We start from the raw sequence: 18,264 nt of genomic DNA on the forward strand, positions 1-18,264 counted from the left end.
CCCCTCCCTTCCCCTCCCCTCTCCTCTCCTCTCTTCTTCTCCACCCAGATGGGATCATAATAGACTGAACTGCTAACCTCATTTCTTGTTTCCCACAGCCTGCCCTGAAGGTTGTTCCATAGTCACATCGTTAGATCTGCCTAGGTCATGTCAGTAACTAATTAGTTGCTTATTCCTTAGTGGTGGCCATTCACCAGTCCCCCCGATGGACAGTCAGGACATCTTTGCTTTTACGAGCAGGGCTGCAAGGCCACCGTTGCATCTGTCCACAGGGACCCACGGGAGTGTGCCCCGGCGTGATTTCCCTGTGGGGGGCGGATTGCGGGATCTACGGGCATCAGCATTTAACAGTTGACGTGATCTCCCCCATGTGGTCAAAGAGATCCTGGCCTTTTCGATCCTACCTGCAGAGGGTGTGGGAGCTCATTGCTTCTCATCTTTGCCAGTGTTTTTCAGATTTCGGGGGATGCCAGAATTTGAAAGCAATATGGCCATTGTGAAAAAATTTTAAGATGTGGATAAGTTGTAGGAAAAAAACAACCAAATGAATCAATCCATCACCCCAAAATAATCACTCTATTTTTTTTAACTTTTGGTTTTGAAATAATTAGAGAAATAATTCGGTTATGACATTAAATAAATACTATTGAGAAATATATAAAGTGGCGACGGTAGTATGGGGAGGTCCTATGTACCTTTCATGCAGTTCCCCCTGACAGTTACATTTATGTGACTATATAATATCCAAACCAGGCAAACAGAGTCGTGCATGTGTAGCTCTGTGTCATTTTATTATCACGTTTTAAGTAACAACAACAACAAAATTAAGATACAGAGCTATTCCACGGGCACAAAGATCTCCCTCTTGTTACCCCTTGATAGAGGCATCCATAGCCCTGCTCTCCATTCCCCATCCATAACCCTTGGCAACTAATTTGCTCTCCATCTGTATAATTTTGTCACCTCAAGAGCCTTATCTAAGTTGAATCGTACGGTATGTGACCTTTTGGGATTGGCTGTCCCAGCGTGATCCCGTGAGACCCATCAGGTGGCTGGGGGTACCATTAGCATGTTCTTTTTGCTGCTGGGCAGCATTCCACGGTCTGGATGCATCCCAGTCTCACCATTCACTGTTGCACATACGCTTCTTTAAAAGATGGGAACATATCTGAGAGAAATGTTGACAGAGGTGTAGGCCTGTGGGATTACGAGAATCTTTGTGAACAGGAATGGTAACATCTCATCTCACCTGACACTTAACAGTTTACAAAGGCCTTCCACACCATGATCTCCTTTTTAGGCTCCTGACCCGGGGTCAGGCGTGTTTATCTTCCATTCTGTGCGTGAAGGAGCTCTGAGCCGTGGCCATGCCTCACGCGGCAGCCAGCTACAAAGCCTGGTCATTCCCCATGACTGGGACCAGACAGGCACCTCCCCCTAACGTGATTTTAAGGCTGTGTGTTTTGTTTGCCTTGGAAGCCGCTTCACTGGATTTCTCAGGCCTTATTGGGGAGGGGCTTTCTCTCCTTTGCCAACTCCAGACTTGGGCCCCTTACGGAAGAACCAGGCCCACCGTCCAGAACGGGCTGGTAGAGACCCTGACCTGGTGGTGGGCCCGATGGCTCTCTGTTTGGCCCTAGATCAATGGCATTGCGCTGGACAACAAATCTCTGAATGAGTGTGAATCTCTGCTACGTAGCTGCCAGGACTCCTTGACCCTCTCCCTCCTGAAGGTAAGGACCCCCACCCAACACCAGCTCTGCTCTCATCGGCTGTGGGGCAGGCAAAGCCTCAGCTCCATATACCTGAGCTGCTACTCTGCATCGCTGGGAGTCCTTGAAAAAAAAGGTATTAATTTACAAAGTGCAGGGTGTGCATGGACCCTGACTGGATCCTGGTTTAAAAAGAAAAGCGAAACAAGACATGAGGGACATTTTGAGGACAGTGGTATACATTTGAATCTGAACTGAATAAATGAGGTGATCTGAGAGACTCGGGCACACTTTGGGGTGTGTGTGGCCCGTTGCTGACCCTCCCCCACCCCATGGGGACCGCGCTCGTGGGCAGAGCCTGGTTTTGCGGTCTTACCCACTCTTTCTCACTCTCTGCGATCCCCACGTAGGTGTTCCCTCAGAGCTCCTCATGGAGTGGCCAGAACATCTTTGAGACCATCAAGGACTCTGATAAGATGCTGAGCGTCCGAGCCCACGGCCCCGAGGTCCAGGCTCAGAATAAACGGAGCTTGTTACAGCACAATAACTCCACGCAGACGGACATCTTCTACGCGGACAGGCTGGAGGACAGGAGGGAGCTGGGCCCCCCGGGAGGCAGCAGCTCCTTCCTGCACAAGCCGTTCCCTGGGGGACCCTTCCCAGTGTCCCCCCAGGCCTGTCCCAGCGCCTCTGAGCGCAGCCTGAGCTCCTTCCGCTCAGACACCTCTGGGGAGCGTGGCTACGGGCTGGTGGATGTGCGCAGCCGGCGACCACTGCTGCCCTTCGAGACCGAGGGGGGTCCCTGTGGGGCGGCAGAGGCCCCCCTGGATAAGGCAGACCCCGAAGGCTCCAGCAGCGGCGGGACCTGGCCCAAGGCCGTGCTGGGCTCCACAGCAGGGCCCGAGAAGCTCTCTGTTTATAAGAAGCCAAAGCAAAGAAAGTCTATCTTTGACCCTAACACTTTCAAACGCCCCCAGACTCCCCCCAAAATAGACTACCTGCTCCCTGGCCCTGGGTCTGCTCACTCCCCCCAGCCCTCCAAGAGGATGGGGCCTCTGACGCCCCCAAAACCTCCCAGGAGGAGTGACTCCATTAAGTTCCAGCACAGACTGGAAACCAGTTCCGAGTCCGAGGCCACTCTGGTGGGCAGCTCCCCGTCCACCAGCCCCCCGAGCGCACTGCCCCCTGACGTGGACCCCGGCGAACCCACGCACACCTCACCCCCTCGCAAGGGCAGGGTCCGCATTGCTTCCAGCTACTACCCTGAAGGGGACGGGGACTCCTCCTACCTGCCTGCCAAGAAGTCCTGTGACGGGGACCTCACCTCCCAGAAAATGGACGAGCTGGGGCAGAAGCGCCGTCGCCCCAAGTCCGCTCCTAGCTTTCGGCCGAAGCTGGCTCCTGTGGTGATTGCTGCTCAGTTCCTGGAGGTGGGGCTCAGCCTCGGGGTGGGGACGGGGCGAAGGCACGGGGAGGGGCCCTGAGCTGGTGTCCCCAGCGTCGTGCTTAGCCCTGGCTCCTTTGCCTTTGCTCTAAGCACCTGTCCGAGGAAAAGGGGAGTGGGGTGGCCGGTGGATGCCGGTGGGAAGGAGCCTTCCTTAGGAGACTGGAAAGGAATGGGTAGGGGGGTATGCATGTTAATGGCATATGATGCCAAGACAGGAACATTTTCTTGGCTGTGGTGTCTGATTTGCTTTTTCATCAAGAAGCTTTTGAACTCGCACAACAAAAGCAAGGGACACGGACCAGCCTGGAAGGGTCCGGGGGGGCGAAGGTAGCACCTGGGAATCTGTCGGCTGGCAGCAGGAGGCTGGTCCATGTCCGGTGGGCTGGTTTTGGTGGGTGCTGGGTGCTGTAGTTGTCTCCAGATGGGAGCTGGAGACCACATCCATACGACTCTGCAGACGAAGACCCTCACCCAGCCATGCAGGTTTTGAGGAGCCGTTACATACATGTGCCTGACGCACTCACGCATTCCGTGTCTTTACCCAGTTTGTTTACTTGAGAGACCAGGTTCTTTCTCTGTGGTTTTCTTCCAGAGTAGTGTCGAAGGAAGTTCTTCTCTTCCGGTTGCTTGAGGCAACATGAATGAGCAGTGACCTCTCCTGACTGTCACGTCGTGTGTCCGAGTGGGCGAGCTAGTGCTTAGGGGACAGACCTGCAGACACCTGTGCATGTCCATTTCCGGCCACTGTCTCTTGTCTTGGGTCCTGCAGGAGCAGAAGTGCATCCCGGCCAGTGGAGAACTCTGCCCAGAGCTCCAGGAATGGTCCCCATACTCACCGGGGCACTCCAGCCGGCACAGCAACCCCCCATTCTACCCCGGCAGGGCATCTGTGGGTGAGTCGTCGGGGCGGGGAGGAGGGTCCATGGTGGGCTCGCAGGGCTGCTCGCTCCTGGGGAGAGTGGAGGCGGTCACTTCAAGGTGCCTCTGTGTGTCCTCAGCCCAGAGGTCCAGAGAACTAGCAATGGCTGCCCTGTCTGGGATGTTCAGTCTTGTATCAGGGACATTTCTTAGCTTTTCAGGGCCCCTTTTTTCCATAGCAACCTGAGAAATAGGAAGCAATAAAGCAAGTTCTCCCATCTTACAGATGGAGAAAGCCAAGAGCTTGCACAGGTCTGGGGCTGGCTGGGTGCTTTGGGGTGATTGTTCTTACCCAGCCCATTTCTAGGCACTGTACCCCGGAGCATGACCCCGAGCACCACTGTGAGCTCCATCCTGAGGAACCCCATCTACACCGTGCATAGCCACAGGGTCGGCCCTTGCAGCTCTCCACCTGTGCCCAGAGAGGTCGGCCCCCAGGGTTTGCATTCCAGGTATGTGAAGTCACCCCATACCTCCCTGCACCCTGGGCGGCCAAGCCCCTGGGCACATGAAGCCACTGGTGCACAGAGTGGCCCACGGGCAGAGAAGTGTCCTTGCCTAGCCGGGAACGGGCTGGTTAGAGCAGTGCTGGGGCCCCAAGAAGAGTGAACGCTAAGGATCCTCTCTTCATTCCTAGCATGGAGCTTGAAGAGGTATTTAAAGAGAGAGAGAGTGATGGCAGCTGGTGCTTAAGTGCTCACATGCCAGGCACTGTGCTGGGACCCTTGTAAACCTCATCTCATTCAATGGCCACCACAACCTCATGAGCTAAGGACTGTTGTTGGCTCTGTTTTATGGATGAGAAGATTGAGCCTTAAAAGGTGAACAGACTGGCTCAGGGTCACCCATTCATTCATTGTTTGGCAAATTTTAATTGAGCACCTACTACATGGCATGGACTTTTCTAGTTCCAGAGGGATATAGAGTGGAGAACTAAATCAACTAAACTAGGTGCTTTTCATGGGGCATTTATGTTCGAGTGTGGGAGGCAGACGCACAAGACGGGGTGGTACCAGGTGGTGCTGGGTCGCTCTGAAGACCACAGAGCAGGGTGGCCAGCTAGGCTGTAGACGAGGATGGAGGGGAGGGCCCTGGGAGGAGCGGAGGGGGGTGCTACCGACATCGGGAGGCTGAGAAGAAGCCAGCCACACAAGACCTGGGTGAAGTCCCCAGGAAGGAGGGCTGTAGGAGCCACAGACACCTGGGAACAGTGTGCTGGGCTCTGGGACAGAGTAGGGGAGCATGCATGGGCACAGTAGGTCAGGAAGAGCACACAGGCTATAGGGCATGGATCCTATAGGGCCTGCGGCCATGATGTGGAGTTGGGATTTTTTTCTAGTCTGGGCTTTAGGCAGGGAAGAGACAGTCTCATTACACACCTAGACAAGGACATTGTTGGGTCTGATTGTAGGCCTGCCCGAGGTGGGTGAGGCCTGGGCTCTCTGCCCTCCAGTGTCCCAGGCAGCTGTCCTGAGCGAGGTGTGCAGGTCCCCGTCCGAGGTCCTCGATGCCCATCCAGCCTCTCCCGCCCATCCTGGAGGAGAGGCTCCACTTCTCTGGGCCCGGACAGGGTTCAGAGCCTGTTTTTCCCGGCGGAAGCCCTTGCTCCCGGTGAGCCCAGTCCTGGTGCCAGACTGGAGGTATGCCACTCCTCTACAGGCACAGCAGGACCTTTCTCTGTGGGCAGGGCCCTCGTTAGATGCGGCCTGTGAGCGTGGCAGTCCGCTCTTCCTACCTAGCGGCGAGTGGCTTCTGTGGGCTCAGGGAGGCCTTGGCCCAGGCCTGCTGCTTGTTTCTCCCCAGTGGCCGTGTCCAGGCCTGGTGTTCCTCCCGAGCGCCTCACATGTCTGGTTTTCTCGCAGCGTCCAGCACCAGGGACGCCTGAGCCTGGACCTGAGCCACAGGGTTGGCAGTGACTACTCAGATATGAGAGCCTCCCACGGGTCCAACTCTCTGCCCTCCAGCGCCCGCCTTGGTAATGGTACCACTAGAACCTTCTCCCCATAGCGGGGCACTAGCCTTGTTTCCCTCTCTACCTGCATCCTCATGGCCAGACTTTCAGGTGGCCTGCCCACCCGGACCCTTCTCTGCTTCTGGGGCCGAGGTTGGCCCCACACTGCTCTGGGAGCCTTCTCCTTCAGCCTTCTGTGTCTCTTAGGCTTTCCCTGGCAGCCATGCGGCTATTCCAGGGGACCTCTGGGCCCACGATTCTCACTTCCTGTCCCTGAGCTTGTCCATGAGCCTGTCCATGATTCTGGGGGTTTGTAGTGCTGTTCATGTGTGGGAAATGCAACCCAGAGGTAGAGACCAGCAGTTACCTCATAAAGAGACTCAGGTGGCACCACTTCCAGCCACGTGGAGTGGAAGCAAGCAGTCCCCTCTGTCACTGAGATTCGTGTGATCCTGTTCTGGGGCAGTCCAGACCCGCACAGTTCACTCAGATCCCTGGGTACTGAGTATCTGCTTTTCTTGACCGGTTCACACGTAGGCCCCCTCGGGGATACGTGGCAAGGCCGCTTTGCATTTGTCATGACTGTGCTTCTTCCCTAAGTACTAACGTGGTGGCGAGGGAGTGAGGGCAGTGTTCAATCACATGCCTGAAGTTTTGTCTCCTCGTGGAACTGTAGGGTCTTCGAGCAACTTGCAGTTCAAGGCGGAACGCATTAAAATCCCGTCAACGCCAAGATACCCCCGGTCCATTGTGGGCTCCGACAGAGGTGAGAACTTGCACTCCCGTCCTGGCCTGCTGGCTCGCACTGGTCTCGTGGTGCAGCGGCTGGGCACAGTGTGTAACCTCCTCCTCTGCTCAGCCGGTCCACGCAGGCTGGTTGAGCCTGGCTGTCAGGCCTGGTGACGAGGGGCTAGATAGAAAGGCCATGCAGAGCCCAGCCCCCGAATTCAAGGTCATGTGGCGTGGCCGCCGCGTGGAGCCACGTGCCTGGGTTGTGCCTCCCTCTTGGTCTGGGCCATGGGGGAGCGGAGATGCGGATTGCAGAGCCCAAGTTCCTTTGCACCTCTCCCGACAGGTTCGTTGTCACATTCGGAATGCAGCACACCTCCGCAGTCCCCCCTGAACATCGACACCCTGTCCTCGTGTAGCCAGTCGCAGACCTCAGCCTCCACGTTGCCCAGAATTGCCGTCAACCCTGTGGCCCTCGGGGACCGGAGGAAGGACAGGTGAGCACTACTGAGCATCTGTCCCATGGGCACGGCAGTGTGTGGCACATCCCTACAGCAGGCCAGGGCTTGGTTGAGGGAGTGGGCTTGTTGGTAGAAGCAGCAGGTGCATTGGAGGGTTCCAGCTGAGTCGATCCCAGGGCGAGACCTCTCTGCTTCGGGTCACCTAGCGTTCTCTGGTGTGCCGCCTCAGCCCTTCACAAGGAAGCCCTGCAGGTGCATGGTGCCAGGAGGTGGGGTGCACATAGACGGCAAGGTGAGGAGCAGGGTGGGCTCCTTCCACAGAATGTCCACGGGAGGGGCTGAGCTGCAGCAGATGATGCTGGGGGCCACCTGGCCGAGATGATGTGGTGGCACCATTCACTGCTTCCCTGACCCCTGGTTAAGCACTTTCCGTGTGTTAAGTCATGAAATGCTCACAGTGACCCTGTGAGCATCGTGCATAGTCATCATCGTCATCATCATTGGTTCTCTTTTACAGATAAGGAAACTGAGGCCAGAAAGTTGGCGTGACCTATCTGTGGTCACATGGTTGGTGACTGGCCTACCTTCCTTAGAATCAGGGCTCGTTCTTATTCTTTGCTTTTTGGCTCCAGAACACAGCTGCATCACTTGTCCCCCTCATTCCCAGGCTTTTTATTGTGAAATAAAACATGCCGGAAAAAAATGTATGTAAAAGTATAGCTTAGCCATTTATTGGTTTGTTTTGAAATGCTGGCCAATCTGCTGAGATTTCGGGTTAACTTGAGGCTGATGTCAGTCCAGACGGTTGGACCCCATCCTCTAAGGGGTCCCTCACTCCCCCCACAAGCTCCACACCCCTCACCCACCTCTGCTGTTTCAGAGTTGAATTTACCAGATCATATTTATAGTTAAGAGGTCCTGTCTAGATTGTCAGTCTTCAGGGGATCTGATTAAACTGGAACTTGCTTTTATTTAATCACTTAAGAGGAATGGAGCCACTCCTGTCCACTCAAATCCAAAATGCTGAGGGCCCTCATTTCTGAGCCATGGAAGGAACCCTGCAGGGTGGGCTCTGCATTAAGAAAATCATTTGACTTGAAAAATCTGAATTTGTAAGACAACCTAACAGGTACCCTGACAACCATTGAATATTAACGAGCCCAGAAGTGCACCTGGGCCCGTAGGGGAAGCAGGTGCAATTCATGTGGAAATGTCTCACCCACGTGATGCACATGGGAACACAAACCTGCACCAAGTCCCCGGGTCGGGGGGGTTGTTTTACTTGACCCCAGCTCAGGTCACTGAGCAGCAAGATCTTCCGCCAACTCAAGTGGGTTCCTTAGAAGCAGAGAGGGCCTGTCCCCTGCCATCAGGTATCCCATAGTTAGCTCCTACAGCGTGCAGAGAACCGGGAGCTGCTCTGGTGAGAGGAGGGTGTCCACGTTCCTGCCTTCACGGTGCTTCTGATGTAGTCAGAGGTGTACAGTTTAATGTGTGTGACTTGACTGAAGGGAAAACAGCTTCTTCCCCCCGATTCTAACGTACATCATCGTGTAACTTCTTATTAGAGGAAACTGGGAAGATAGAGGAAAGTAGAAAGAAGAAAAGTCACATATAATCTCCTCAGTTGCTGTTCCCCTTTTGTTAAGCATGTATATATGTGTATGTGTGTGTGTGTGTGTATATATATATATATTTGTTAAGCATATATATATATATATATATATGCCAGTTACTGGAGGTGAGTGAGAGCTGCCCCTTGCACTGCCTTCTTCCCTCTGTCCTCTCCTCCCTTCCTGGGAAGAGCTGTGCTTCCCCGGTCCCCAGCCCCCACCGCGGCACTGAGCGTGCTCTGGATGTTCCCTAGTTCAATATACATATATATATGGGCCCTTACAACTCCAAACTACCTGGCACTGTGATATGTGATGAGTCTGGAAGGGCATTGTAGTGCGGGTGAGTTTGGGAAGGGGAGAGGTGAAGGGACAAGTCAAGAAGGAGTTTGATCTCAGACTGCCAGAGGACTGGGCCCTGGGTGGTGGGGTCCCAGCCTGAGGCTCGCTGAGCTGGAGAGACTGCTGTGCCTCTGGGTGGCAGGGGAGGGGTGGCTCAGGGGCCTGGCTGTCCATCACCGCATGAGTCTGTCTCCACCCACGTCTGTCCCCATCCACGTGCTCTGGAGGGGAGCCCAAGGACATGGCACTCCGGCTGGCTCCTCCCTTCACCTTTGGCTATGATTTTGTTCTGAGGGAAGAGCTTAGGGGCAGCATGCAGCACAGTTCTCCCGGGACGGCTCTGCATCACCTGGCTGCCTTTCTGTCTGTTAGATTCCAGGCGTCTGTCATCCTTCTCTGAGCATCCCTCTCTTCTTTCTAACTTTTTGCACCTTCCAGATGTCTCCACCACCACAGATTTCTCTTGAGATTGCCCGTGGCCGCCAGGCCCAGGTTCTCCTCCCTGAGGAGTCTGAGGTTGGCCTGACATGAGGTCCCTGCCCAAGCCCCCTCGTGCCCTTGTCACGGCGGACGGCTCCCCACCCCCCCCCCCCGGGCCAGCAAGTGCATGGTCCCCGCCTTGCTCCCAGCCTCCCCACTCCCTTTCTAATGGCTTGGGTTTGCAGCGGCTTCATTTCCGTGGTCATTGTACATCACCGTATATACTGGTAGATATAAAAACTGATACTTTATATTGTTTCTTCTGGGTGACTGTTGTCCCAGGAGCCACTTCTTTTCCTCCTGGGGAGTCTGGAGACCCCACCAGGGTTTGTTCATTGCACATTTTGTTACAGCAACTCCTCTCACGTTATGAAACTCTTTGTGCTTTTTCCCTGCCTGTGTCAGCGTTCATAGTTCGGGTGGACCATTCTCTGTGTCTTTGGGACTGGGCGCTTCTGTGGCCATTGGGGGCCTGTTGTGTTTGTATTGCATGAGGTTGCGGGAAAGCCTATCACTGCCACACGAAGGTGGGGTCATCGCGTTCCCACCCAGCTCGTCATTATAGGAGCATCCGGGGGTCCCTGGCCTTTCCTGCGTGGGTGATTGCATGCCTGACTGCAGACTTGCCCCAGACCTTTCCGTTGTGTCTGAGTCCCCGCAACTGTTGGCTCTGTTCCAAGGCCCTATGTAGAGGAGCCACGTCACGTGAAGCTGCAGAAGGGCTCGGAGCCGCTGGGCATCTCCATCGTGAGTGGAGAGAAGGGTGGCGTCTACGTCTCCAAGGTGACAGGGGGGAGCATCGCTCACCAAGCCGGCCTGGAGTATGGGGATCAGTTACTGGAGGTGAGTGAGAGCTGCCCCTTGCACTGCCTTCTTCCCTCTGTCCTCTCCTCCCTTCCTGGGAAGAGCTGTGCTTCCCCGGTCCCCAGCCCCCACTGCGGCACTGAGCATGCTCTGGTTGTTCCCTAGTTCAATGGCATAAACCTGCGGAGCGCCACGGAGCAGCAGGCCCGGCTCATCATTGGGCAGCAGTGTGACACTGTCACCATCCTGGCCCAGTACAACCCACACATGCACCAGCTCAGCAGCCACTCTCGGTCCAGGTGAGCGCCTGGGCTTCCCATGGGGGGCCTCCGGGCTGGGGCAGGACAGAGGGTGCAGCCCGGGGGCTGACTGTGAGTTCCGGCCATTCAGCGGCCGGAAGAGGAGAGTTGGCCAGCCCCGGATTTCGGAAAAGGAACATGGAGGAGGAGGAGGATGTGAGGTGTAGGGTGTGGAAGCACATGGCTGGATCCCCTCCCCCCGTGCAGCAGGAAGCCCCCCGCCACAGGTGTGTGGTAGCCAGGAACGGAGGCCCTGGGGGCGGGATTCTCGCACAGAGGGTTCTGGCCCCCTGTCCATGTCTGCCCCTGAGCTGTGGGTTGCCGGGCATGCGGGGGAAGGGGGAGACCTGCCCCTGCCACGCAGCACTGCGCAGCTCAGCCAAGGGGGGACAAGATGCACAAACAGAGGCAAAGGGACGGTGAATTTGTGGGCCCCCAGCCCACATGTTCAGAGAGGATCCCCAGGTTGAGGACAGGCAGATCCTACAGGGTGGACGACCTGAGTCCCAGCTCCCGAGGCATCTGCTCTTCTCCGGGCTCCAAGCCCCGTGACCCAGTCCCTGCTCTCCACCCTCCCCAGCCATGGTCAGCACCGGAGAGGGGGTGGCTGAGGACGGCCGGGGACCGCGGGCTGCTCCTTACTCCTCCTGCCCTCCGTCCCCAGCTCCCACCTGGACCCTGCCAGCACCCACTCCACGCTCCAGGGCAGCAGTACCACCGCCCCGGAGCACCCCTCTGTCACTGACCCGCTGATGGAGCAGGAGGAGGGCCCTGGCACCCCCCCGGCCAAGCAGAGCACCCCCAGTTCCAGGTCAGCCAACGCGTGCTGTGAGCCTTCTGTCTGTGCGCGCCGGCCTGGGGGGTGGGGCAGGCGGTCGTGGTCGTGGCCTGAGCACACCCTGCCGGCGTCCCCCCCGTCCCCTCAGGGCCACGGCCGGCCGCATAGCAGGCTGTCAGGCCTTGGGGTGGGAAGCATGGCATTCCTTTCCTCCCGCCCTCCTGCCCTTTCTCACTTTCTTGTTTTTTCTCTTTTGTTTCCTCGTTGACTTGTTCCTAGCTCTGCCTCTCTTCCTTTCCTCCTTTTCTCAGTTACTCGTGGTCTGTCTTTAGTCTCCACCCAGCCAGGTCCTGGGCTGTGGCTGCCACCAGCAGTCGCCCCCAGGGAGCTCCGGGGTTAGAGGGTGACAGGCCAGTGTCCAGGCATGTGCAGCACGTGCTGGGAGGGCCGGAGCAGGTCACGCGGGGCAGTGAGCAAGAGTGTGGCAGGGAGCAGAGCCAGTTAAGTCAACATGTTCAGGGTGAGCAGGGGTTAGCTGTGCACATGGGGGGAGCGGGAGGCATGGACAGAGGGCAGGAGGAGGCAGGGCATGCACAGGAGCCAGAGGGAAGATGGGGAGAGGGCCGCACGGGCCAGGGCGCGCAGCCATCGTTCCGTAGGCCCGGACCAAGCCCTGGCCTCCCTCGGAACGAGGCCCGCTCTGCGTTCCTGCCCTGGATCTGTCACGTTGGGACTTGGATGCGGTCACCACAGCTGGCCTGTCCCCAGGTCCCCATCGCTGTCCCGTTTCCTCCCCTCTGAGTGCTCACCAGTGTCTCCCTCGCTGTGCTGTGGGTTCCCCGATGGCCAGGGGCCCCCTCTTGGTGGCGTAGCACAGTTCCTGGGCCAGAGAAGCTGCTCCGTACACGTTGCCAAGTGGTCTGTTGTGCCCTGGGCTGTGAGACCGGCTCTGACTTTCCTCAGGCAGAACAGGGTTAGGAGAACAGGTGCCGTCCAGGTGGGGAGAGAGGCAGCCCCACGGCACTCAACGGACAGCTGGGCCAGAAAGCAGGGCACTGGTTTTCATTCGGTCCCCAGCTGGCTTTCTCAACTGGGGCCGTGTTTTCACCTCTACAAACCTCAGCTTCCAGCCTGTAAACTAAAGTCGCTGGAGCCAGAACCCGGATGGGAGCGCCGGGAGACCTCACGGAGTAAAGGGAAAACTGCCGGGGCATTAGCCACTGTGTAGTCTTGCACGCCCTGCTCCCCCTGTCTGTGATTGAGGGACTTTCTTTTCCTTCCCCAAAGGATGGTGGGAGATGTCAACAAGAAGACCCCAGAGCCGCGAGTCGTCTTCATCAAAAAGTCCCAGCTGGAGCTTGGAGTCCATTTATGTGGAGGGAACCTGCACGGGGTGTTCGTGGCGGAGGTGGAGGATGACAGTTCAGCCAAGGGCCCTGATGGCCTTGTGCCCGGAGACCTCATCCTCGAGGTGAGTTCTGAGCTGCTGAGCGGCAGGCCCCGCCCCTCCCCGCCAGCCCCGCGGGCTTCCTGCACCCTCCAGCGGCACGGGGTGGCTGTCGTGCCTGGCGCCCCCTGGTGGTGCTGAATGCTGCCAGGACCCTGGGGACGGGTCACAGGGCCGTGAGCGGGGCCCTGGCTTGGGCACTGGTGTCGGGAGGGAGGATCCTCTACTGTGTCAGCAGCAGGACCATGGTCTGATGGAGCGTCCTCTCCCTCTTGCTGGGTCTCCCATTTGATGGGGGAGATGGTTCATAGATATTCAAAGACACGAGTAGTATAAGCAAAAGGTAGTATAAGCAAGTGAGGGCTGTAAAAACAGGCCAGCAGACCCTGGCAGAGGACTCAGCCTTACCTGCAGAGGCGAGGCATGCAGATTCCCAATGAAGGGGATCTTAAATCTCTGCCTTATCCCACAACCGCTCGCTCACTGGTGCCAGAGGCGCCCCTGGCTTCTGCCCTCTGAGCACAGTCCCCTGTCCTTGTGCAGTATGGCAGTCTGGATGTGCGCAATAAGACTGTGGAGGAGGTCTACGTGGAGATGCTGAAGCCCAAGGACAGTGTCCGTCTCAAGGTGCAGTACCGCCCTGAGGAGTTCACCAAGGTCAGGGGCCTGCCTGGCGACAGCTTCTACATCAGGTACTAGGGGCCAGGGGTTCCAGGGATTTGGGGCCAGGGGAGGTGCCTTCTGAGGAGACTGGTCCTGGTGAGTGTCTCTGCAACACAGAGGGCCGGACTGTGGTCCTTGTTGCTTGGGCCCCAAACCACGTGCTCACGGCTTGTGACTTAGATGCTTGTGACTTAGGGAAACTTTGCTTGAGGGCCTGCAGGACCACATGGGCTCCCTCTTTAGGGTTTGGGGCTTGGGAAATTTTGAGGCTGCAGAGCCCCATTTTCCTGTGCGCTGCACTCCTCTCCTGGTCTCCCCCCACCCCACGTCGGCAGATCCATCTGCGGTGTGTGTGAGTATCAGGGCACGTGTGTGCCTGAAGTATGGTATGACTTGTGTGCAGGTGGGCACAGGCACCAGGTGTTTTCTAGAAGGAGCTCTAGCTTCCTTCATGTTCCCTAAGCTCTGAGGCCACAGAAAGGAAAAAGCACCGAGCAGCTGTGTACTGTGAGATACGGTCTCTGTCTTTAGGACACCCTCCTGGGTGGGAGATGACATATTTCCATCCTGGGGAGTTTCCCTTCTGTAGGAACCATTGACCTTGACTTGGTGGCAGGGAGGGAAGGCCCATTTGGAAGACGGGATATGGTCCTTGGCAAGACGTACTGTATCTGATGGATGTGAGGCAGCCCTCGTCCCCAGGGAGCCCCTAGTCTTAGGGGAGGCAAGACAACGTTGTTCTGTTACATAAAGCCGGGGGTTCCCTTCTCTGGGAACTGCCCCCAGCATGGGGAGAGGTGGGTCCTGATCGTGGTCTGGGGAAAGCTCAGAGCAGGAGAGCTGTCTCAGGAGACTGGCTGCCAAAGTGTGCGGCTGGCTGGTCTTCCAGCAGCCGGTAGCCTCCTCCTGATCCTGTCCCCTCTGTCTCCTGGCCCAGGGCCCTGTATGACCGGCTGGCGGAGGTGGAGCGTGAGCTGAGCTTTAAGAAAGATGACATCCTCTACGTCGATGACACCTTACCTCAGGGCACATTTGGGTCCTGGATGGCCTGGCAGCTGGACGAGAATGCCCAAAAGATCCAGCGTGGCCAGATCCCCAGCAAATACGTGTAAGTGTTCATGTCTGGGCTTGGAAGGGGCGGTGCCCACCCCTGGAGCTGTCCCACAGGATCGGGGCTCAGTTTGCCATGCACCCTGGCGTATGGTCTGTACGTTTTGCCCAAACCGCTTGTCTAGAAAGCTGCTTCTAGTGCAGTGCAATGGTGTACGTAAGTCAGTGCTCTACAGAAGAACCGTGGCAACTTAGGAAACATAACTTTTTTATTTTTAGCAGATTTATTGAGATATATTCCTATACCATGCAGTCCACCCAAAGTGTCCGATTCAGTGGCTTTCGGTGTACGCACAGCCGTGTGCCACCCTCCCTACTGTCATTTCAGAGCTTTCTTGTCCGCTCAGAAGCAGCCCTGCATGCGTTAGCTACCCCACCTGTCCTTCCGTCTTTCCTGCCCTGCTCCCCCACCCGGGGCAGCCACGACTCTACTTTCTGTCCCTGTAGATTTCCCTGTTCTGGACTTTCCTGTGAATGTGGCCTTCTGTGCCTGCTTTCTTGTGCTTTACATAGTGTTTTCAAGGTTCTACCGTGTCATGGCGTGCAGCCGTGTTTCATTCCCTTTTGTGGCTGGAAGTTTCACTTGTCATGTCACCAAGGGAAAGCTGTCCCAGCACTTCCTTTTGACTCTGACCTGAGTGTAGGAACTGGCCTGCTTCGAGAGCGTCCCCCAGCTCTGGTGCATGGGTCCCCCCACGGCAGCAGTACTGAGGGGTCCTCGGTGGTGTGGGTGGGTGGCATAGCCAAGAGACCTGTCGCAGAGCATCGGAGGAGCCTGGGGTCCTGGCTTTCCCCTCCGCATGGGCAGGGTGGGGTGGGCAGGAGGCGGTCGCTAGGCCCTTCCCAGCATCACCGTTCCCTGTGCCTGCAGGATGGACCAAGAATTCTCCAGGAGACTCAGCATGTCTGAGGTCAAAGATGACAACAACGCTGCAAAGACGCTGTCGGCGGCCGCACGCAGATCCTTCTTTCGAAGGAAACATAAGCACAAACGCAGCGGGTCCAAAGATGGGAAAGACCTCCTTGCCTTGGACACCTTTTCCAATGACACCATTCCATTCTTCGAAGGCAAGTGGCCGAGCTCACTTTTCCAGCAGGCTGTCAGAATTAGGCTTGCCACTGACCACAGAGACCGCACAGCAAGGACTTAGACAAGATAGAGGTTCACCCTGCTTTTGTACCGAAGTCCCGGTCGGGGTGGTGGTACTGCTGTCCTCAGGGTCTGCCATCTGTAGGGCGTGGCTTCCATGGTCAGCACGTGACGTTGCAGCGCCAGCCATCACATCCCGATTCAGGCAGCAGGAAGGAGGATGGGGCCAAATTGTGCCGCAGCTGAGTGTGCCTCCTTAAACTGCTTCCCTGGAGGTCCCACCCTGCGACCTCGACTCACTGCATCAGCAAAAGAGCCTGGAAAGGCGGGGTTTTAGCTGGCACCGTGCTGGCCTCAGTAACGTAGGTTCCATTAGTACAGAAGAAGGGAAGGATGGGTATCGGACAGGCAAAAGCAGTCTGTGCTCAGTGCATTGCTTCTGGTTTCTTTTGGGGTTATTGTAGGCTGTTTGGTGGTAACCAAGAGCCACCAGTCTCTGCAGATCTTTGGCCTTTTCTGGCTTCATTCCTGTGTCCATGAACGATTCTTAGGAGATCTTCCTGGGCCAGGCACCGCACCAGGGCCAGAGCTGCAGATTAGGGAGTGTTAGACATCCCCCGGCCGATTGTCCTTGGGGAAAGCATGCCTTTGTCCTGGAAAGCAGGAGGCTCTTAGGACTGCCGCTCGTGGGATCCTGGTGTGTGTCCGGCGTCCTAGAATGTTGCCCTCCCGGGCAGGCAGGCTACAAAGCCGGCAATGAGCAGCACAAGATAGGACAGCTTATTTCATCCTTCCCTGCTCCCTTTTATATATATATATATTTTTTTTTTTTTCTTCAATTTATTTGACAGAGAGAGACACAGTGAGAGAGGGAACACAAGCAGGGGGAGTGGGAGAGGGAGAAGCAGGCTTCCCGCGGACCAGAGAGCCTGATGTGGGGCTCGATCCCAGGACCCTGGGATCATGACCTGAGCCGAAGGCAGATGCTTAATGACTGAGCCACCCAGGCACCCCACCTTTTTTATTTTTTAAATGAAGGCCTTAGGCCCTGGGAGTTGAGTAAGTCCCACCCTTGTTCGTGGCCCATTGTCCCTCTGTCAGGACGAGATGGCAAACCCCAGCCGGTGGGCCACCTCTGTTTCTGTATGGCCTAGAGCTAACAGTGGATGTTTACATGTTTAAATGTAGTAAGAAAGGCCGTTTGTAGGTGCGCACACCTTCTGGCAGTAACAGTTGCTTGATATGGCCGTTTTTTCTTTCTGCAAAACAATGCTGTTGGGATTTTCAGAGGGATGGCATTGAATCTATAGATTGATTCGGGCAGTATGGACATTTTAACAATACTAAGTCTTCCAGTCCATGCGCACAGGATGTCTTTCCATGTATTTGTATCTTCTTTGATTTCTTTTTGCCGTGTTTTGTAGTTTTCAGTTTGCAAGTCTTTCACCTCTTTGGTTAGGTGTATTCCTAAGTATTTTATCCTTTCTGATGTTAGTAAATGGGTTTGTTTTCTTCATTTCTTTTTCAGAATGTATGTTGTTAGTGTATAGGAGTGCAACTGATTTTTGCATGTTGAATCTGTATTCTGAAATTTGCTGAAATCGTTAGTTCTAACAGGTTTTGTGTGTGTGTCTGTGTGTGTGTGTGTGTGTGTGTGTGTGTGTATTCTCTAGGGTTTTCTACATCGAGATCATGTCATCTGTGAACAGATAATTTTACTGCTTGTTTTCCAATGTGGATGCCTTCTTTCTTTCTCTTGTCTAATTGCCCTGGCTGGGATTTCCATTACTGTGTTGGATAGTCATGGCAAGTGTGGGCATCCTCGCCTTTGTTTCTGATCTTAGAGGGAGAGCTTCCTGTCTTTTGCCTTTGAATGGGATGTTAGCTACAAGCTTTTCATACATGGTTCTTGTTACATTCAAGTAGTTTCCTTCTGTTCCTACTTTGTTGAGTGTTTTTATCATGAAAGGGTAGTTAATTTTGTCAAATGCATTTTCTGTGTCAGTTGAGATGATTATGTGGTTTTTGTCCTTCATTTTGTTAACGTGTATGACATTGATTGATTTTTGTATGTTAAGAACCATCCTTGCATTCCAGGTATAAATCCCACTTGGTCATGACATATGATCCTTTTCATGTGTTGCTGAATTCATTTTGCTAGTATTTTGTTGAGGATTTTTGCATCTATGTTCATAAGGGATATTGGCCTGTAGTTTTCTTGTTGTGTCTTGGGATGAATTTGGAAGTGTCCCCTCCTCTTCAATTTTTGGAAGAGCTTGAAGAGGACCGGTATTAATTTTTTTTAAGTGTTTGGTAGAATTCTCTGGTGAAGAAGCCATCTTGTCCTAGGCTTTTTCTTGTGAGGAAGTTTTTCTATTACTTGCAGTCTCCTTACTTGGTATAGCTCTGTTCAGATTTTT

The 18,264-nt window shown here is 55.3% G+C and overlaps 1 protein-coding gene across 3 annotated transcripts in view; it reads left to right on the top strand.

Moving 5' to 3' along the window:
• The window catches only part of DLG5 (discs large MAGUK scaffold protein 5), a 102,684-nt gene that overhangs the window by 74,497 nt on the left and 9,923 nt on the right, over nt 1–18,264 (top strand). For all 3 annotated transcript variants that reach the window (XM_081824020.1, XM_081824021.1, XM_081824022.1), the window contains 14 exons: nt 1,641–1,733; nt 2,123–3,142; nt 3,929–4,052; nt 4,385–4,529; nt 5,940–6,052; nt 6,705–6,794; nt 7,104–7,254; nt 10,334–10,496; nt 10,623–10,756; nt 11,421–11,567; nt 12,822–13,005; nt 13,525–13,673; nt 14,582–14,752; nt 15,626–15,822. In XM_081824020.1, coding sequence (XP_081680146.1) covers nt 1,641–1,733; nt 2,123–3,142; nt 3,929–4,052; nt 4,385–4,529; nt 5,940–6,052; nt 6,705–6,794; nt 7,104–7,254; nt 10,334–10,496; nt 10,623–10,756; nt 11,421–11,567; nt 12,822–13,005; nt 13,525–13,673; nt 14,582–14,752; nt 15,626–15,822 — 2,881 coding nt within the window. The remainder of the gene's footprint in view (nt 1–1,640; nt 1,734–2,122; nt 3,143–3,928; nt 4,053–4,384; nt 4,530–5,939; nt 6,053–6,704; nt 6,795–7,103; nt 7,255–10,333; nt 10,497–10,622; nt 10,757–11,420; nt 11,568–12,821; nt 13,006–13,524; nt 13,674–14,581; nt 14,753–15,625; nt 15,823–18,264) is intronic.

The sequence above is a fragment of the Leptonychotes weddellii genome, chromosome 6 (genome assembly GCF_054177405.1).
Source record: "Leptonychotes weddellii isolate Sample4059 chromosome 6, ASM5417740v2, whole genome shotgun sequence".
NCBI lineage: Eukaryota > Metazoa > Chordata > Mammalia > Carnivora > Phocidae > Leptonychotes > Leptonychotes weddellii.